The sequence below is a fragment of the Sorex fumeus genome, unplaced genomic scaffold, assembly GCF_029834395.1.
Source record: "Sorex fumeus unplaced genomic scaffold, SorFum_2.1 ptg000265l, whole genome shotgun sequence".
Lineage (NCBI taxonomy): Eukaryota > Metazoa > Chordata > Mammalia > Eulipotyphla > Soricidae > Sorex > Sorex fumeus.
The window spans coordinates 32,190,086-32,212,766 of NW_026606322.1; the positions used below are offsets into that span (position 1 = coordinate 32,190,086).

At 40.7% G+C, this 22,681-nt stretch overlaps 1 protein-coding gene across 1 annotated transcript in view; it reads right to left on the reverse strand.

Annotated features, from left to right (window-relative positions):
- The window catches only part of MAP3K7CL (MAP3K7 C-terminal like), a 49,592-nt gene extending 27,341 nt beyond the window's left edge, over positions 1-22,251 (reverse strand). The window contains exons 1-3 of the mRNA XM_056109392.1: positions 22,132-22,251; positions 19,847-19,955; positions 2,992-3,053 (exon numbers count right to left, since the gene is read on the reverse strand). Of these exons, the coding sequence (XP_055965367.1) occupies positions 2,992-3,053; positions 19,847-19,916 (132 nt within the window). The 5' untranslated portion in view covers positions 19,917-19,955; positions 22,132-22,251. The remainder of the gene's footprint in view (positions 1-2,991; positions 3,054-19,846; positions 19,956-22,131) is intronic.
- Between the last annotated feature and the right edge of the window lie 430 nt (positions 22,252-22,681).

Below are 22,681 nucleotides of genomic sequence, written 5' to 3' on the forward strand. Positions count from 1 at the left end.
CTCCCTACCTACTGTACTATCACTCCAGCCACTCGATGTAGTTTTTGAATTAGTATTTGCCTCCCAAGCCTTACCATGTTTGTTTTATTTGTGGGGAGAAAAGGGGTCTCCCAAACAAAGATCAGGGGATGATTGGGGATATTCTAAAGGATTCTCAGCAAGCCCAGACAGGAGGTGCAATTCCCAGCCCTGCCACACAATGCTACTTAGACCCAGGGTGATGGGGTTGGCCAGGGTTACACCTGTTGGTATCAGGTGGATGGACATCCAGCACCCAAGGCCTCCCACATGCAAGGTTTACACTCCTGAGCTCTCTCTTGTGCCTTACCATCTTAGATTTCAGTTCCTCACACCCTAAAAATATAGAAGAAATATAACAGGGCCTGGGACAAGAGACAGACAATTCAGTTAATGGTTTGACAACTGGTGATACACATTTATAAGAAACTGAGTCATCTCCTTTACCCAATAATGCAGCACTTACTTTGGTGCTTTTGGCTACAATATGGGAAATATGCTCTCTCTTCCATATGAAGAAATCAAAGCCCAAGAGTCAGAAACTAATCTTTCAACTGCCTAACGCAGTATGGACCAATAAAGATGAAAAAGTCTCATTTGACTTAAGATAATTAAACAAACTCAATTTCTAATAGATGTCATGCAGAATTAAAAGCTATATAATTTAATTGGACCTAGCAATGCTTTTATAGAAAAATGATCTGGGTTATTGCCAGGAGTGTGATGATCCTTTGAAAAATGGGCCATCCACCAACAAGAACCCTTATCTTTCTCAAAGGAAAAGAATTTTTCCAATACAAAAAAGTAACACTTATGAATTGTAATACCAAAAATGTAGAATTTATGACTCTTGATGGGGAACAAGACTCTAAATCAGCTTTTAATATTTGATTTTCAAGTTTTGTTTATGTCTTACTTGCCCTTAGCTTCCACAGTTATAAAACAACTCTGAGGTGACAGCAAAATTTAAAGGGAGAGACTATACTGGGACAACATATGATTATTATAGGAGAATCCCACTCTCCACCAACAGCCTGTATATAGTCATTTTGATAGGAGAAAACCTAATTACAATATTGAATGTGATATACACATACTGGGCAGATCAGCAGAAAGTTGAGCTATTCTCCAGAATAGAAAGAAGGGATATTGGGTGAATATGATTCAGGAAAAGCCAGAAAATCTGGGTCAAAGACCCTGCAGAATGCTAAAAATAGTCTATAGACCAAACATGATTGCCACTCAAGGCTTCTCTTGCAAAACACAGTACCCAAAAGAAGAGAGAGAGAACAAAGGGGAATGCCCTGCCATGGGATGAAGGGGATGGAGGGTGGGAGGGATGCTGGGACCCGTGGTGGTGGAGGATGGGCACTGGTGGAGGTATGGGTACTTGATTATTGTATAACTGAAACCCAAGCACTAAAGTTTATAAGTCTATAACTGTACCTCATGGTGTTTCACTAATAAAAAAAAAACCTGCAGAGAGGAAGATAAAATGGTTGAGAGTTACTCTGTAGCACTGTCATCCCGTTGTTCATCGATTTGCTCGAGCGGGCACCAGTAATGTCTCTATTGTGAGACTTGTTGTTATTGTTTTTGGCATATTGAATATGCCACAGGGAGCTTGCCAGGCTCAGCAGTGAGGGCGGGATACTCTCGGTAACTTGCCAGGTTTTTTGAGAGGGACGGAGGAATCGAACCCGGGTCGGCTATGTGCAAGGCTAATGCCCTACCTCTGGGCTATCGCTCCAGTCCTGGTTGAGAGTTACGGAGGATATATTACAGGAAAATGTCGCTTGTCTTTTGATAACTGTGTGTTGATCCACATTATTTCCTACCTCCTGAATTTCTGGTATTGCTGCTTAGAGTAGGATTTCCACTAATGGCCCAGGACCCTGGATTACGATGGAGGTAAGACTGAGGGTGCCTTTCAGGGATCCTATCATATCAGTGCTGTGCTGGGTCATGACTAAGACACCAACTCACCATAGAGATCCAATCCTTCTAATTGGATCTGAGTGTTTCAAGATTAGCTCCGTGCATTGGGAGCAAAGTTAAAATAGCAGAACCAATAAATAGGGCACCATGTTGTATCATATAGTGGCTCATTCTGGGCTCTTTCACCACTGTCAAGGGAAATGACCTCAAGATAGCAGGCACTCCCATGAGTGGGAAAGGTTACTTGGTGTGAAATAATAGGATCCACCAGGATCTGTTAGGAATTGAGGATGGAGAATTCTCTTAACAGCTTTCAAAGTCAATTATTTAGAGGGGGAAAAGTGTCGACTATAAAGTCTGTGCACAGAACTTAAGATTCCTGTTAGACTTAGCTCCATGTGACCACAAAGGGAATTTCTCAAATCACTATCTGGGTACTTCAGTAGCCATTCAGTAGTGTGCATATAGGCATTTTAGACACAACCTCTTCCTAAGTCTGCCTTAGGAACATTTTAAAAAAATAAACATTTCAGCATTGAGTGCCTTACAATGATTGTGTTAAGCTAGGATACTTGTCACGGGTCCATCATGAACTATTCAACCAAAGTTTTTTCTCCTGTGATTCAAACCAGAAGATTTAGCTACAAGTAATTTCAGCCTCCAAAAATTTAGAGAATTGACTAGGGGACTGGGTAGAGAGAGGAAGATCAATCTTGGCACAGTTGGCAAGTCTCCTCTGCCTAGTTTGCCTCTCAATCATTAACTTCATTATCTTTATGGAGCAGAGATACCTGTAATGAAGGGCCATGGTCCTTTTCTCAGTTCCCAGAAATTCTCTGATTCGAGTTCTTGATAGTGTGATGTTGTCACAGATGACCAGGCAGGCATGTAGCCTGTTGGAGTTCTAGAAATTTGACAACTTGAAAGTTCCCCACTCTGCCTCCAAGTCAGTATGTCTCAGGTAAACTATTCCACAGCAAATTATATTTTATAAAACTAAAGAGGGAAGAAGGGAGACTCTAGAAGAATCCTTACCTGCAGCTGCTGGTCTAATTCTGGGAAGACCGGAGGAATGAACTCTTCAGGAGGTGTATCATCTAAAAACATGAAAATAAAATGGTTCTTTACTACTCAGTTCTTTCTCTACGGAGAGTTGAATTGCTCTTACCATCTTTGGATTTGTGGCCTTAAATCCTTCATACTCAGGGCTTTGGTTATTTTTATCACTTTTCTGGGAACGAATAGAACACAGACGAGAATTTTGCTCATTTTTGGTACAAACAGAAGCACAGAGAGCATAAGGGGCGGTAGGGGGGGGGGGGTGGCCTGAAATTTGCAAACACATGTCAGAATGCTCAAGTGATAAATAACATTCACTGGGAGAGCTCAAGTTAAGTACTGCTTGTAATTCAGAAGTGCTACCTCAGCCAGAAGCAGAAATTCTGGAAGGCAGGAAAGTGCTTTAACAAAGAGCTAAGGAAGTGACCTAAGCCTTCTCAGCTGGCAAGGAAGAATGTGTTGGTGAGAAAAAAGAAACTTTGGTGCTTCCCTGAAGAATTCCAGCTCCAGCATGCTGTGGTGGTTTTGCCCCTTGCTCATCCCCACTTAACAGTCTCTTTCTGGGTGACAGAAGCAGCAGGCAGTCACCCCATCAGACATTTCTTCCCAACACACCAGGCCACACTCCCCACCTACGACCCAGTCCATCCTTGACCCAAGAGGGCCCGAGCTGAGAAGGCCTGGTCACTCTGCCTCTGGCCTCCTGAATGGGATTGGCCCTAAGAACCTTGCCAACAGTTGAGTTAAACGATGCTGTTCTTAGGAGCATCAGAGGAAACCTAAGAGATAAATAGATTCTATTTGTATTGTTTTATAGAGGCCATACTCAGTGAAACTCAGTCAGGAGATACAGACTTCACCATTCAAGGGGGCTTATGATAGCACAGACTGGACTCGGGGTCTTGTCTATGCCAGGCATATGCTCTAGCACTGGAGCTATCTCCCTGACCAAAGAGAGGTTTCTGACTTAAAATACCTCAGTCAGAAAGTAGGTAAAAGGATAAACATGATAGCACTTCAGTACCTTTATTACAAACCGTAATGCTAAAAGGAATGAGAGAGGAAGAGAGAGAGAGAGAGAGAGAGAGAGAGAGAGAGAGAGAGAAGAAAAATTCCTGCCACAGAGGCAGGCCAGAGGTGGGTGGCAGATGTCTGACACTGCTGGTAGAAAATGTACATTGGTCAAATATACATTGGTGAAGGGAAAGGTGTTGGGACATTGTATGATTGAAACCCAATTGTGAACAACTTTGTAACTGTATTTCACAGTGATTCAATTAAAAAAAATAGCTGCTACAACACAATCTTTCATGAGCATACTGATGCTCCAGCCCTGGAACTAGAATATAATTATCCCTTGCCCCTGCCTCCCATATCAGCAGAATCGCCTTATTACACAGCAGAGGCTGACTTTGCAGCCCCTTTGACTAATTTCTTGTCAATCTCATCCTTGTCAATGGGATTGACAATTATTAATAGACAAATTAATTATGTCTATTAAACAGACATACTTTTTAAAAAGTATGTTTTCTAACAAACAGAGCTACTTTGAGTTAAAATAAAGAAAATACAGAGGTTGGAGTAATAGCACAGGGGATAGATAAAGTGCTTGCCTTCCATGTGGCCAATTCCAGTCCAAACTTCAGCACTCTATATGGTTTTTTGAGCAACGCAGAGAGGCCCCTGAGCACAGGGTCAGAAGTTACCCCTAACTAAGCTAAGGTGTGGCTCAAACACAAAACAAAGGGAGTACGGGAGGAAGAAAGGAAGGCAGTATGGGAGGAAGGAAGGAAGAAAGGAAGGAAGGAAGGAAGGAAGGAAGGAAGGAAGGAAGGAAGGAAGGGAGGGAGGGAGGGAGGGAGGGAGGGAGGGAGGGATTTTGTTGGTTTGGTTTTCAGGGGAGGAGGGTAGCTCCCAAGCAGTGCTCGAAGGGCCCTAATCACTCATGGTTATATTTAGCCAACCAAGCTTGATAGTTCAGTGCCAGGACCTGGAGATGCGGCACCGCTCAGTTTACCAGGGCCACTCCAGCAGTGCTCAGGGGTCTCCAAGGCTACATTCTGTGATACTCAAAGAGTCATGAGGTGCTGGGGATTGAACTTGAGACCTTGCATAATCAAGGCAATCACCCCTGGCCCCCAAGTTATCTCCTCAACACCAAAGCAATGGTTTTTGTATTCTCACTAGCATAACCAAATTTACTTATTAAAACTGTTCTAGCTTAACTAGAGGGAATGATACAGGATACATACAATGCAGAAGTGTGTGCCCCTTCCTGATTCATAATAAAACAATACACACTCACACACACACAGCTCCTGATTTCTAAGGTGGATTAAATCTCTTTGAAGGCACCAAAGACACTCATCAGAGAGACAATTCAAACAAGAATAGTATTAACCTCTGCCAAACACCTCCAGGGACACATCACATGAAGCCTCTAATATATTTTAGTCAAGACTAGTTTAATGTTACATCCACTTAGAAGTGGATTAAGACAGTGACAATGCATCACCAAATTTAAACCCATTTGTTCCTTGGCCCATGCCAGACAATGCCACAGATCCAGTAACACAACTTAGCTTTAGATGACAAATGGAAAGGGAGAGATTTCCCCAACACTCTGTCTACAAACTGCAGGATGATCTCAGACAGAAACCAGGAGGTCCAATCTCTGAGCTTTTGGAACTATCTCTTTCTACTGAGATTAGTGGTGACAACTTCTGTCAATTACTGTGGCTTTTTCAGTACACACTGTCATTTGTGAAGAATAAGACAAGTTAAGAATATCCCCTTCCTGCCACTGACATTTTAGAAGTAACTGACATTATAAAACCTACACTTTGTAAAAACGTATATGGTCCAAGATGCATTTAAATTTATTTCAGTAAAATATGAGTGACTCAGAATCACAATGTATTTAGCTTATTGAGGTAAAATAATTTGGCATAGGTAAAGAAGAACATTTTATACATTGACATCTCAACCCTATATAAGAGGAACTCATTAGAAGAAGAAACTAGCTCTGTAAAGCAATGATAGTGTATTTTAAAATTCTAGAAGACAGCCAGCAATGGGACTCGAGGCTGCCTGAGACTTAATTCTCCCTGCCCTCTGTGAAATCACACTATTGCCTACTTTATTATTAAAAAAGAAGGAGGAGGAGGAGGAGGAGGAGGTGGAGGAGGAGGAGGAGGAGGAAGAGAAGAAAGAAGAAAAAGAAGAAGAAGAAGAAGAAGAAGAAGAAGAAGAAGAAGAAGAAGAAGAAGAAGAAGAAGAAGAAGAAGAAGAGGAGGAGGAGGAGGAGGAGGAGGAGGAGGAGGAGGAGGAGGAGGAAGAGGAGGAGGAAGAGGAGGAGGAAGAGAAAGAAAAAGAGGAAGAGGAAGAGGAGGAGAAGGAGGAGAAGGAGGAAAGTTATTTGCTTTACTCTAGTAAAATGACAAATACCTGTTAAGACTCAGAATTAATGAAGCTTATCATGAAAACAAACTGTTTAACATACATTCATGCCATTTGAGGCAAATAAATGTGACCACAGTAATAGTTTGGCAGATTCAGTGAGAGCTTCAGATAGGATTCCTTGAGTTGAGGAAGAATCAAATTGACAGACACGGAAATAAACATCTAACGGACAGTTTAGAGAGCAAAGCAAAGACTTTTGTTAAAGGACAGATCAAGTTGGAGTCATTCCAACAGGAAATGGCAGCAGAAACAGAAAACCAAAGTCAGACGCTGGGTGCCGACCAAGCCTGAGAGCCAGCCCTCTATTTCGCTGCTCTGTGCCATCTGGTTTATCTGGCAGGCCTACCAGCCAGAAATTTCAGGACTTGTGAAGCTGCTTACAAAGCTGCCCCACGCTGATGTGTGGTGTGTTTACTTTTAAACAGTGGCTGCCTTCTTTGACGGACTTTAAAAATAGGCAAATATTCTAAAAGCAGAATGATGAATCATAGGATTGAGCCAAAAGGAAAGAAGGAAATGACTGAGGCAGACGAGGAGCACAGCTGTTCCACAAACATTTGGCCAAATCGTTGTAAAACATTTTGACAGTGAGTCTGGATCAGAGTCCTGAGAGCAATTTGGTTTGTTTGAACAATTCAAGAAGCACAAAGTAGGCTGTACAGTAGCTATACCAGGGATCCCCTCCCACCAGAAATTTGAATTGTTATTTTTATTTTAAAGACAAGAAGTTGCTAGATGTGTTTACTATGTGAAAAAATCAGAATGCACGTCCATTTTTATTAAAATTCATTTATTCACCAAGTATGTATTGAGTACCTTTTATAGGCAAGACAAGAACAGAGGAGCTATGCTCAATTGAAAAATTACCTAATCATATTTTTTAATTCATAAGAACATTATTTGTAGGCATCCTTTTCAAAATGGCACTAGGAGAGATTCAGGTAATAAGCAAAATGAATCTGAAGGGATTTTTTTTAATGACAGAATAAAAAGGAATGAATTAAGGAGGAATGCTTTTTAGTAAAGAGATAGTCACTGACTATTTTGTGGACATGATGTGACTAGAGTCAATGGTACTTAAGATAGAACTTCCTTATTGGTATGCCAACCATTATCACATACCATAGTACATTTTATCTTGGCCTCGTCATGCCATCGATTGAGCAGCTGCTGAGTTGTTTTGTGATTATTCTGCTTTCACATTCCCTCAAATTGCCTTCTCTGGGTGGTTGCATGAATCGGATAAGTGAGCATTACCAGGTCCCCGCTGTTATTTAGCAATGAGAGTTATGTGGTGAGAATTTTCAGAGAATGCTGCCCTTGGGAGGGGCAAAGAACCATCCCATGCCGCACTCTCGGGGCGTGGGTTTTGGCCTTCCCCTTCTGGTCCACGGGTTCCCAGACTTTGGTACTGTGTGAGTCAGTAAAACTTCCTGGCAAAGACTGGAAACCAGGCCTTCAAATGCCCAACTGTTTATTCCTCTAGTAAAAAAGATTATAAACACCTACAAAGTATGAGTAGTAACTCTCTAGGACAAAATATTTCAGCACCAAAATCCTAAGACTAATAATCCTAGAATATAAGATCATTATCCAGATCAGTTAGTCTGTATAGATAAAAGAAAAACATACTACACACACACACACACACACACACACACACACACACACGAAACCTTCACTTCCATGCCCCTATTTTTTGTTTCATATAAGAGATGACGATCTCTGAATCTTCATCAGAACCAGACCAGGTGTTCCAAACACTCACTGTTTTAGAAAAGATCTTGACTGGACTTGAGAATTCATTCTGTCCCTGACCCACTGTGTGTCTGTCCTACAACACAACTAGGGTCTGAGCTGGAAAACTTAAATCCTAAGTAGAAAGAGTTTAAGTGTCCACTCAGAGGGAGCTTCAGGGAATGGAGAAGCCCCTAAGCCTCACCTCATTTTCCACCAGACATAAGTGGCATCCTGGTCATTCCCTCATGCACCTACATTCTCTGTGCTCAAAGCTGGAGCTAAGCACAGGTGTGTGCACAGATGCAGAGCCTCACACTGAGGTGGGAACTGATCTTTATGTCATGCTCTGGCAAGTTGCGAATTTTGGACAAAGAGTCTCTTGGAGTTTTGTTTATCCTTCCTTCCTTCCTTCCTTCCTTCCTTCCTTCCTTCCTTCCTTCCTTCCTTCCTTCCTTCCTTCCCCTTTCTCTTTCTCTCTCTCTTTCTCTCTTTCATTCTTGCACCCCACTAATTATGTAGCTGGACCTGCATCCTGGAGACATCCTTCAGTGCACCAGACACCAACTGACCTTTGAAGCTAGTGCCTTTGGGCAGTGGTTGTAGAGGCGAGGCTCTTGCAAAACTTTTCCTGGAAATTCTTTGACAGTGAAGATTCCTAAGCACTCGGGACACTGCCAGTGAGTGCAACATTCTGACAGATCCTGGGTTAAAATCCGGGGTTCCCCTTTGCATTGGTAAATGCAAGCACTGAACTTGTCTCTTTAAGACACAGTTTCCCACGTGGTTATAGAGTTACTGGCTTGAGTAGGGTAGTGTATCTGGTGATTGTGCTCCCTTGATATGGAAAATAAAAGTTAACAAACAGGAGCATCAAACCATCAAACCAAAAAGCATCTACACAACAAATTAAACTACCGTTAAAACAAAAAGACATCCTATTGAATGTAAGTAAACGTTTACACACCATATATCTGCCAAGGGCTAATAGCTAAGATGTATAAAATACTCATAAACCTCAATAACAAAAAACCCACAAACTCCACAAAAAACAATAGATACACACACACAGTGAGAAGAGCTGAATAGGTACTTCTCAAAAATATTTTAAAAAGACACAGAACTACAATAGGCATATGGTGGAAAGGGGCTCATCATTCCTTATTATCTGTGAAATGCAAATGAAAACACTGCGTTATCTCACCTCAAAACACGAGAATGGACTGTATCAAAAAGACCAGAAACAGCAAGTACTCAAGATGACGTGGAGAAACAGAAGCTTTCATTCACAGCTGGTAAGAATGTTAACAAGTTTCAGCCTTTATGGAAAGGAGCTTGAAGATATCTCAAAAATATTAAAGATAGAAGTACAATAGAATCATATATCATCAAGCAATTCCATTTCTAGGAATCTATCTAAATAACACAAAAGCACAACTTAAAAAGATGTGTACAATGATATTCATAACAGGCAATTTACGTTAGTCAAAATCTGGAAATATACAATACAATTAACAACAGACCAAATCTGGAAATAGCCAAAATGTCTAAAAATGGACAACTGGATAAAACAAACAAACAAACAAACAAAACAACTATGGTACAGATATGCAATGGAATACTACTTGACTATAAGAAAAGAGGAAATCTGATCAGAGTGATAGTACAATGGGTAGTTAACCTGGGTTTGATCCCCAGCACCACATATGGCCCCCTGCTGCCATATGTGATCTCTGAGCACAGAGCCAAGTGTCAGCCCTGAGCACCACTGGATGTGACCCAATCCCCCCCAAAAAAAAAGATGAAATCATGCAATTTGCTGCTTTGTGGATGGATAGCGAGAATATCAGACTAAGAGAACTTAGCCAAAAGGGAGGGAAAAGACACAATATCATCTCTCTCATATGTGAGACATAAAGAAGCATGGCAGGAAATAAACAGATGCACAAGAAAACAGAAACTAAGAACTGGGCTCTAGTAGGAAGCTTTACCACAGGGGAGAATGATGGAGGGAGGAAGAAGAGGAAGACACTGAGACAAAGGTGAAGGCAAGTGGACACTGGTGAAGGCAAGTGGACACTGCATAAAACTCTACCAATAACAGTTCTTTAAATTGCAGTGATTAAAATAGATGTATAAGAGAGAGAGCGAGCATGAAAGAGAGAGACAAGAGATTGAGAAAATAACACAAGTGCCTGACCACAGATGAGCACATAAAAAAAATGTATATGTGGTATATATATGCAATGGAATACAATGCAGCTATAAGAAGAGATAAGTTTGCCTTTTGCTTCATCTTGAATGGAACTAGAGCAAAATAAGTCGTAAAAAAGAACAAACGCCTAATGACCTAATGACCTAATGATCACATTCATATGTTGCCTATAAAGACACAAAGCAAGGGAATTGATAATGCCTCAAGAAAATGAACTGTTAGACTCTCTTCTGTAGAATTACTGGGTGGAGAGGTCAGCTAGTGAGAAATGGAGAGTGATGGAAGGATACTGGCATTTTGGTAAAAGGCATAGTGTAGTAACATTGTACACTTAAAAAGATACACATTTTTATTCTTGTAAACCTCAATAACAAGTCTTTAAATAAATTAAAATATGTACCTAGAGGTTTGGGGATGGGGTTATACTGTATTCTCCTCTGCAAAATAGATGCCATTGTGTCTGTCTCAGAAAGCTGACAAATGTTTGTAAGCCATTTCGTTTGAAGCATGTAGAAACTAATTAGCATAATGCCAAATGATTACTATAATTGAATTTACCTTTCATTCCTTTTCTGGTACACCATCAAAGGAATAATGGTGAGACAAGTGAGCTATGTGAGCATTTGTATTCATGTGTGAGCATTTGCAAAATGGTGAGAATTGAGGGGTTTACTTTTCATCTAAATAATCAAAGAAAGCAGGCAAGATGAAGATGACTAATTCTAATTGCTAAATCTTTCTCAGGTCAGTTAAGGAAGATTTCTCTGATGAAGCCACCTCCTCAAGTCTTGTACATTTACAAAAGAGCAAATGAAAAGACATTTAAGTTCTAATTTAAGTAGGGTTTTCCTTCTACTTTTATATCAGCACACATTCTACATAAAATGCTATTTAAAAAAATCACTCATAGGAGAAAGGCCTTTGAGTGTTCTCATTTAAATATAAATCAAGATTCATACCTTATTTTTACAAATAAAGGATTTTACAAATAAAGCCAGCAATATAGTTGCCAACTCATTTCAAAATATATCAAGAATATTTTTAAAAAGTTCTATACATTGGGGAGGGGTAGAATGATAGAATGGCAGGCAGGATGCTTGTCTTGCATGTGGCCAACCTGGGTTTGATACCCACCACTCCATATGATTAACCAAGTACTGCTGGATGTTATCCCTGCGTGCAGAGCCACGAGTAAGCCCTGAATACCACCAGGTGTGCCCCCATGCAAAAATTAAAAGAGATAAAACCTGTAGATACCGGGGCTGAAGCCAGAGTACAGGATATAGAGCACTTGCTTCACACATGGCTGACCTGTGTTTGATCCCTGGCACTTCATATAAGAGACCCCCAAGTCCCAGGAGTGATCCCTGGGCATAGAATAATGAATAACCCCTGAACATTGTCAAATATGGCTCCAAACCACAACCAAATATTAAATTTTTTATTTCATATGCATATAACTGTTGATATGGATACAAATAAGTGCCAGAATATAGGTGAAGCTTTGGTATGATGTCAAGCACATTTTCAATTCCTCATGATTAATAATCAGCATTTTATATGAACAATAACCTAAAGTTATCAAGCCAACTGACTCACACGTCAAATAGACCGAATGTTATTTATCTTCACGGAGAGTCCTGACTCCATTTAAAGACAGAATGTTTCAAGGGACCAGAGGGATAATCCAGGAGTCAAGGCACTGCTCTGCACACAGCCAGTTTCATTCAGTTCCTGACACCACATATGGTCCCCTGAGCACAGAGCTAAGAATAGCCCCTGAGCCCCTGAGTACCACTGGGTGTGGACCAAAATCTAAATCAATAAAATAAAGACAATTCTTTTAAAAGTTCTTATATTTTAAGAAACATTCATTTAGTCACTATTATTGTGGCAATCATTTTGTGGGGTTTGTTCATTTATCCTTCTGAAATAATATTTTGTAAGTCTGAAAGAATATTTTGAACTGAGAGCATGCACACTGGCCAGAAAATATCTGCTTCAAGTGGTCCATTGGCGGGGCCAGAGCAATATTGAGGAGAGTGTTTGCCTTTCACATGGCCTCCCTTCATTTAATGCCCATCACCACATATGGTGCTGAGCTCCATGGTCCCCCAATCCTGACCAGGAGTAATTCCTGAGTACAGAGCCAGGAGTGAGTCTTGAGCACCAACACATATGACCCCAAAATAACAACAACAACAACAAAGACAAATAAAAACAAAAAATTTCATTGGAAATATAGTTTTTGCTCAGTACATCACAAAATAAATTTTCCTTTCCTATCTGATATAAACATGCCATGTCTCATGATCATTGAAGTATTTCTTCACTTCCAGATACATGCTTTTATTACATAGACTTTATCTCTAAATAGACGGTAAAGTGGGGTGGGGGTTGGGAGGGCTACTGGGATCATTGGTGGTGGAGAATGGGCACTGGTGGAGGGATGGGTACTTGATCATTGTATAACTGAAACCCAAGCATGAAATTTTGTAAGTCTACAACTGTAACTCATGGTGTTTCACTACTTAAAATAATTAATTAATTAATTAAAAAAATTAAGTAGAGGGCAACCAAAAAAAAAAAAAACGTAGCCTCCAAGGGCTTATCTCTGAATCCCTTACTATGAATAGTTTGGTTTGAGGTAAGTCTCTTCTAGACAATAGTCCACACCTATAATGATTAATAATAGTATAAATAATGACAGTATATTATATAAAGGTATACTGTAATGATATCTCTATATAGAATTATTATCAATATTAAATTTATGGGATATTGCAAGTGAAAAAGCACCTTGGTACTCAACTGGCATTCATTGCCTTTCTGGATTTTTAAAATCTTCAGTAACAGAGTACAACCAATAAATCCAATTGGCTCTCTAAGAATCTAAAGCAGTCCTCAGAATAAGGAACTTAAAATGATGTAGGCTGGGGGTGGGCTGGGGGTTGATGGGAGGGAAACTGGGGACATTGGTGCTGGGAAAGGTACACTGGTGGAAGGATAGGTGTTTGAACACTGTATGACTGAAATCAACTCATGAACAGCTTTGTAAGGGTCTATCTCAGAGTGGCTCAATAATAAATAAATAAATGATACATAGTAACATGTTGGCTTGATAGCATGTGATAATTAAGTTTCTATGATGGTTCTCAATCAAATGCTCTGTAAATGGTGGGTGAAGATACAAGAGATCCCCATTCCAACCCCACTCTGAAGGGATTTTCCACTGACTGCTGCCACCACATGTGTGGAGGCATCTTTGAAGGGAGAGACAAGGGTCAGAGACATAGTCCAGGGGTTAAGGCCCTTTCTTGCACGTGGGTGACCCTGATTCAATCCCAGAAACTGTGTATGGGTCCCTGAGCACAGAGGCCTGAGCACCATTGGGTGTGTCCCAAACTCCCTCACACCCAAAAACAACTTTACAAAAGCCAAGGAAGAAACAAAGTTGGAACAGAGTGTGACTTGAAAGAGATCGACAAAGCTGCCCAAAGCCTATTTCCCCAAATATCATATTGACCATTCCAGTAGGAACCATATCCCCTGATTTCCTACTGATTCCAAGTGGGTAGAGAAGTGCAAACATACAACCTGAGAGAGAAAGATAAACCTCAATATTCATTTATTTGTAATGGGAATCAGATTTTTACTGAGTCAACTAACTGAATAACTTGATTGACAGAAGAGACAACTGAAAACGCTGGGGTTCTATGGAGGAAGGAAGAAATATTACCTAGAGTTACCAAAGGGAGAAAAAGTGGAAGGAAGGTGACAATGACAGGATAGACTTGGCCCCCACCACCATTTTGCTGGTAGTGCTGTTTACATACACAGACATTCACACACGGTTCATGGGAAACACATTCAGCTTCTCCACAAAATTTCCACTGCTACACCAGATAGCCTGATAGGTGAATTAGTATTACCTCAAAGAGACAGCAACAAAAAGGTTTTTTTTTAAAAAAAAAAAAGTTGTATGATTGACTCATGTCCAGATTAGAAATTTCTAGTAACTTGAATTTTTTTTTTATTGAATCACTATGAGTAACTTGAATTTTTGAAGAAGAAAATGCTGAAAGCTACCAGTATGTGCTTGATTTTTTCTAAATAAAAATTAAGAACAAAAAAATATAAGATGTGGATTTGTACAAGAGTATGTCAGACTTTAGGTCTGTAGAATATAAATAAAAAATCTCAAGCAATCAATTTGAAACACTCATGTCAGTCCAATTTCTAATTCTCTCCAAATTTGGAAACAAGTCAGAGATTCTCTAATAACCTAAGAGGTGATATTTCTATTTGTCATCTATATGTTTCCTCTCAGGAAAATTAACTGAGTGACGGTCCCAATTTAGAAATTTAACTCTTTGTAATTTCCAGTTTAGAAGCAATACCAAACATATTAGTTTATTAAAATACTACATATCATATAATTAGTTTATAAAGCCACTGCTGATTCTGGAAATTGTTGCCTAATAAAGTAAGCTAGAAATAGATGATAAGCTAGAAATGCTGTCTGTATTTAAGAGGATTTTCCTCTTAAAAAGCTACTTCCTTTATTTAAGTCCCTGAAGATCCACAATCTATTTGGAGTCATGTGGTTCATTCTGCTAGCAGTGGATGATGAGCAACTCCGCTCTGTCAAGGTCAGTCTGTCACCAAGTCCTTTGAACCCTTCCATCACTATACTCTGAAGGCAGCTATCCTGTTCCATCTTCTAATCCAGGCACTCATCACTTCATCTCTGTACCATTATTAACAGCTTATTTCAGGGGGAAAGGGAGGGTGTTATAGCACATGTCTAACATGTGCACTGAGTTCAATATTCAACAGTGCATGATCCCCTGAGCATGATTGTGATATCCCCTACCAAAGACAAATAAATGTCTCCTCCACCTTGGCATCTCTCCACAATCCAGACTATGTCACTGCACATTTACCGTTTTCCTCATACTCTGCACTCACTGGCTCAAGAACTAACTTCTGACCCTCTCAGCTACTAGGAAACTTGAAATGCTTTAGAGTTTTTAAGATCAGCTTGGTAACTGATCTACCACGAGCTAAATAGAAGATTCTACTTCAGTGTCTGACTCAAAACGGGTATCAGTCAATGGGATCTTACTTATCCACAGTTCAAACCTCTGCTCCAATTAACAAGGGTTTTTTGTACCTCTTGAATATATCATGCTTTTCCTAACTGTGGTTTCTCTCATTTTCATTTGAAAAAAAAAACTATTGTTAAAATGTACAGCCCCCCCCCTTGCCCCTCCCACACTTTTGCACTGGGTGCCCAGAAATAGAACCCACATTTTTCAATACTGCCTTTCAATACCTCACACCTGCCCTCAAGCCCAGATCGAAAACCACATCTTCCCAAAAAGCTATTCCCATTTGCTCTGGGAGACAAAGATTTTGTTCCCAATTTTTAAAAACTCCACAGGGAGATCATACCATTCTTCTCTTGCACACCCCACCCCACCCATCTTATCAGAGTTCTGGAAGCAGACAGAGTAACTAAGTTCACCTAATTGATAAGTTGAGAATCAAAGACACCCACAATCTATCAACTGGATAACTAGTCCCTGGATTATTGCAGATGAGTTATACTATAGTTTTTACCTTGACATCAGAGTAGATGTGTGAGGTATAAAAAACACTGAACTGCTAAGTAATTTATTTTTCCATAATGCTTTGGAATCAGTATGAATACAGTGACTGGTGGTGTGCTTCTCATTTGTGTCAAGAACTATGCTAATTATTTTACTTAGATGATTTCATTCTTATAAAGCTCTGAGTTTCAACTATGGGAAATTGAAATTTATCAGAGTCATTTATACAAGATGTATAAATAGCAACAGAAAAGGGTCGAGAAACCCACTGAATTCAAAATTCTATGTCCTGATTGACACCAATTGGCTCTTAAATTACGTATGTAATTTCAACAAAACAGGAATAAATGACACATAACTATAAATCTCACAAGATATGAACAAATCAATGCTTGCGGGCAGAGAGGTTTCTTTTCCTTGTGGACGGCTACTTATGCCATCAATGATAAATCCACCCAGATGGAATTACTCCTTAAAATTCAACCTTAGTTCTTCCTGTTTATGATGAAAATCAAGGATACTTTCCTTTGTTTTCCCCCAGGCCACATGCACTGGAATCCCAGAGGCATGCCCAGCGTTCCTGGATAGCAGGTGTTGCTCTGTGAGACACACCACACACTCCTTATTCAAGAATTCAGAGGGAGTGTCCCCAAATATCTCCAAAGCATCTTTCTGTGTGCTCGCACACTCATGTACATTCAAAAAATACTGATTGCTGCTCCTCACTCTGCATCACCGCTTCGAACATGCAGCCATAAGGCCTTCAAATTTGCATTTTAGAGGAGTGCTCACAGATGATTGTTTTAAGAAAGACTGAGAAGCACAAAACCCTAGTCCTGCCTTAGATGTTCTAGTTAGAAGCCCTTTCTAGAAATGTGAGCACACATTGATCATTAAAAAAAAAGCATTGTCTTCCTTGTGGGAAGTCTTTTACACAGGTTCCATCTTTTTGTGGAACAAGAAGGTAGGAATTAACTGAAATAAATGAGAACCTTTTTTTGAAGTTATGGTATCAAGCCTGGCAAGCTATCCGTGGTGTATTCAATATGCCCAAAACAGTAGTAATAACGGGTCTCATTCCCCTGACCCTGAAAAAAACCTCCAATACGGCAGTGTTGGGAAAGATGAGTAAGGAAAGGCTGCTAAAATCTCAGGGCTGTGACGAATGGAAATGTTCCTGACATCCTTTCAAATAAATCGATTATCAATGGGATGACAGTGATACAGTGATGGTATCAAAAAAGTATAAACTTTAAGAGTGACCCTTCTTGGGACTTTTAAGAGAACAGGACAAACCAATTCAACTGACTGATTAAAAATATTCAAGAGCTCCCAAATAGGGTCAAGAGAATTAAAAGGGTAGTAACAAATTAACTACAAATTGCTCATCTTGTACATCAAAAGAATTCTATTCACCTTCCCATGCTGTTTTCTGTGCATTCATTAAATTCTATTAAAAAGGAAAATGAGGAAATGGTACATTTGTCTCAACCAAGACTGTGAGATAATAATACTCCTTGAAATTAACAAGCTTTCAATATTGGACTTTTTTTTCTGTAAGGCTGTTGATCGCAATAAGACTTGTTCTACTCCTGTGGGATGAACACAAGAAAGAAAATTATTTATCTTTATTCCCAGATTTTGCGTTAGCCTGTGTCTCTCTTTAAGACCTCATCATCCAAGTCCTGCCCTTTCCTCAAAATAGGACATTTACAAAATGTATACAAAGAGAATGGATTTTTTTTCTTCTTCCTAGAGAAGCAGGTAGAAAAAAAGAAGAGATTTCAGGCAGTCAAATCTAAATACTTGAGTTTAAATCATAACTCTGTAATCTACTATTGGTGTGATCTTTGGAGCTCAATATCTTTCTACAAACCAGTAGTACAAAAGCCAACATTACTTTAATGTGTTCAATGATATTTTGAAGTTCTCAAATAGTATATGCGAAGATCTTATACAAAACACAAATTCAATTCATGGTAATGTTGGTAAGGCTGGGTCTGCCTATGGGAAAGTTTCCCCTTGAATGCCATCTCTCAAGGCAACCTGTGTAGGAATATAGAACAGTAGGCCATAGGAAGCATAGATAATATTTTACCTCTTTATACCCCAGAAAAGATCCTTCACTGGACATTTCATAGTCTAGGAAACCCAGGAGTAAATATGATACAACCATAATTATGTGGTATAGTAAAGCTTGAATTGGTTGTGTAACACCAGAATTCACAGGATCCAGATTTTTATATTGCATGATTATGGGGAATTGACCTGCCTTTTTTAATTCTTTTAAAACAGGATAAGGGTGGGGTAGGTTTCCCAAAAACAGTGTTCGAGGGACCAAGCAAACTCTCTTAGCAATATTTAGCCTAACAGGTTTGAACATTGAGTGCTCATATCAGCAATATGGCGCTTCTTGATCCTGATGGCAGTTGAGGGTTACCAGAGCTACACCCAGAGGTGTTCAAGGGAACATACAGTATTAGGGATCAAACTTGGGTTCTCTGTGTGCAAGGTATGAGTGCTAGTCTTTTAAGCCATCTCCCTGGACCCTCGTCCTTCTTTTTGAAAACATTGTCCTGATCCTTAATTCTTATCTTTTTAAGGCATTTTTTAATGCTTTAAAAGCATCCTGGCCCCTCATCCTTCTTTTAGAAAACATTGTCCTGATCCTTAATTCTTATCTTTTTGAAGCATTTTTTCCTACACAGGCCTCGTAGAAAGCATATCAAAGAGACAGATGAGAGAGTGAGTATACATAGATAGATCTGGTTCTCAAAATACCCACGATTTAAATGGTAACATAACTTGAGTACGTGATGATGTGGTTTAAGCAGATGGCTTTTAAAGCGAGCTACGGGGGATGGCAGTAAGGAGATTCAGCCTCTCTCTCACCACTATGATCTGTCACAGCCTGATGTCCCTCCCAAAGACAGTGAGATTCAATGTGTTCAGAGGTCATGGGAGGCAGGGGGAGGGTGGAAAAGGTGTGGGGGAGTTTACTGGGGAGATTGGTGGTGGGAAATGTGCTCTAGTGGAGGGATGGGTGTTGGAACATTATATGACTGTAACTTAAACATGAAAGCTTGTAACTGTATCTCACAGTGATTCAATTTTTAAAAATTGAAATAAAAGCTAGATAGAAAAGTTAAAAAAAAAAAGAGGTCATGGAAAGGAACCTTGATGAAGGGCTGTGAGGAGGGTGACCTTACCTTAGACCTTACTATTCTGAAAGGACCCACCTCTACCCATCCCATTCACTACCCTGGGCTAATTCAGTCAGAAGTGTGGGAGCTCAGGTGAGAAACCAGCATTTCAAACCCAGGCGTCAGGAAATGCTGTTGGAACAGGAAGGATAAGATTTTTGTTTGTTTGCTAGCTTGTTTGTTTTGTTTTTTTAGGAATTTTTAAAAATTTACATTTAATTAAAGAACTGTGATTTACAGAGTTCTTGATAGTTGGGTTTTAGCCATCCAATATTTTGATACCAATCCCACCACCAGTATCAACTTACCAGGGTTCCCATGCTCCCTCCCACAACTGCCACCATGTATTTTCTAATAATTCTAAAGTGGAGAAATATAAAACAAGAAGAAATGTAAAATCACTATGGGGCTAGAGAAGGTGGAAGAAGTAGCCCCAGAGGCAGTCTGGAAATAGCTTAGACAAGGCATGGTGAAAAAAAAAAAAATCACAGGCCCATCATTAAGGCGATCCACAGTGCATTCTTTTTAAACATCCTGAGCAAGACTGGAAAAGGTGATGGTAAAGAGGCACAAGCAGAGAGAGGCCCTTTCCCAGGTACCTGCAGCATTATCGAGGCTGAAGGCGATGCGTACTGGCTTATCCGCAGGTACCCTGGCCGTGCTGATCATGTGGGCACCTGAGGCTCGGCCTTGCCCTGGGTCTTCCAGCTGTAAGGACAAGAGAGAACCTTCATCACTTTACCCTCAAATACAGAGTCCTCTGGAAATTCGAGGCAATGTTGGCATGCACTGCATTATCATTTTAAAGATACTCAAACCTCCTCCCTTTTTTCCTGCATGAAAAGTATTCACCTGCAACACATAAAAACATTTGCTAGAGGAGGAAAGATAGTACAGCGGATAGGGCATTTGCCTTGCACATAGCCAACCTGGGTTCAATCCCCGGCAGCCTATATTGCCCCCCAAGCACCAAGAGTAATTCCTGAATTCCTGAGTGCAGAACCAGGAGGAACCCCTGGGCTTTTCTTTTTTTTTGCTTTGGAAACACGTGTAGAATAAAATGGCAAGGAGTGACATCCCCATCAAACTTACTGCTTTAGTATCCCTTCACACTGACCAGTTTTAAAATTTGAAATATATAAATAAGCTATTTTAAAAAAGTTTTAAGAGGGTGTCATATGGGTTCAGATTAGACTAGTTTTTCATGCTCAGAAGTCTAAATTGGACCTGGATGATTGATGCACAGCTAGTGAAGAATGAGGATCATGCCATGTCTCAATAATGACACAGCCACAGTTAAATCATGAATGTTACATGCTTCAAATATATGATTTACCGCCTATGAGTCTATCTGACACTTCTAAGGCTGTATATCTCCACCATGTGTGATAGCAGCAAAAAACAAAACTAAAATAGTGATAGTCTATTCCACCTATTAAATAACCATTTAAGTACTAGACAAAGAATGAATGGAAAATACCCTAAAGATAAAGAAGGTAGGAGTTGGGCAAAACACATGAGTATTACTTTGTTATTAAAAAAAACAGCCCCCCCCCAAAAAAATTAGCCCAAATATATTTCAACCAAGACATCTGACAGACTGTCTTCACTGAGACTGGGAAATATATGGCTGTAACTACATGCATTTGCTGTTTCAATACATATATTTAACTTTTTCATTTTTAGCCTTGTTTCCCTTAAACCTCTACTTTTCTTCTCATGCAGACAGTAAACCAAAAATTCCAAATGATATTTTAAGGAAAATGCCTCTAAAAATTGGCAAGATATAATCTCTCAGCCATTCTTAGTGAGGTTCTGGGAACAGAGTTCACAGAACATTTTTCTCACTGCAAGGTCCCTTACTCTTTCCCATAACTATTCTCCTCTAAAAATAGGGTCTAGAAGTCAAATTTTGAGTTTACAATCATTGACAGAGCCAAAGTGAATGCACCTATCTAAACTTAACCCATATGCTCAGACATAAATACATGCATCACCATCACATGCAGCGAATGGAAAGAGAACAGGTTTCTGCGAAACACCTAGAGAACTCAGCAACCATTCATCACCCAGCTGGGATCCTACTTTGGCCTCTTCATTAAACAGTGCAAACAGCCAGTCTCAGGCCATTCTAGGTTCGGGAAAAGCAACATGAAACATTGAACTTAAAGAAAGGGCCATATTCAATTATGGTTTGCTGGAACTCGGGCTTTGTGTCTTGTCTTAGCTCTGACATACACGTCTATGTCATCTGCTGAGAAGGGAGCTTCTCGGTAACCACCTGTTCCTGGGGAAGAGAACAGATTGGGATCTGCTGAACAAAACCAACAGTTAAAAGAGACACAGAGAGAGAGAATATGAAAGAATGAAAAAAAAGAAAGAAAAAAGAAAGTCCCTTGAGAGTCATAGCTAAAAGAAAAGCCGCATCGTTACCCATTGTGCAACCACCAAAGCATTTCATCCCAAAGTCTGAGGATGTCCGAGGATGAAGGACTGCTCCTCCATTTGGCTGTGACTTGCCCGGACTTTGCTGCCCCAGAGTCGTAAAGCCCAAGAGGTGCAAAATCTGCCTCCGGAGCTTTGGAACTAGATCTCTGGTCCAGCTTCCAGTGACACCGCACAGGTGGGGGAGGATCGAATCGATCAGCCTCTGCGAGTGACAGCCCCTCCTCTGAGCACAGGGAGGACATCTGTGCACCTCGGGGAGGATGGCCACGAGAAAGGAGCGCAGCCCCCCGGAGCCCCCAAACCCACTTGCCTTTTCATCACACCGCCTGGGAGGGAAAAAAACCTGGCTGCTGGTTCCTCGTCCGACTGTAACAGAGCTTTGGTTAAGTTGCTGGTGTTCCAGCCTATAGCCGGGCTTTGGCACCTGTCGCCTTACCTCACTTAGTGGAGTGTCTGCGCCTGTGTAATCCGGGGCCAGCCACTGCCTTGGCCAGTCGCTGCCTTTGTGGAGTGGACGCTTGGGACGAGCTCGGGCTGCACCTGCCGCATAGCAGCCACTGCCACTCTGAAATGCAACGCCAACTGGCAGGCCAGCCCCGCGGCTACCTGCTTTCCCACCCCGCCCCCCACCCCCACCCCAGACCCCGGCGTCCCACGGGGCCTCCCGGTTCCGCTTCTCCTCACAACCCCTCTCTCCCTTCCCTTCCCCTCTCCGGCAGCCAGGATGGTGTCATACTTCTCGAAAAAGCCGGAGCAAACGCAAAAACCCTCCTCCTGTCACAGGCATTGATAAACAGCGCGTGGTGGAGAGTCCAAATGTTTTAATTCATTAGTCCTGGCAAACCTAAAATACAAACAGACTTGCTTCACAGGACAGGAATGTCTTCAGCGTGACCCAATGGGTGTCTGTGTCTATTCCAGCAAACTGGCAAAGATAGCATGACTCCAGTCAGCAAAAATGTCGGCCTCTCCAATCAGCGAGGCAA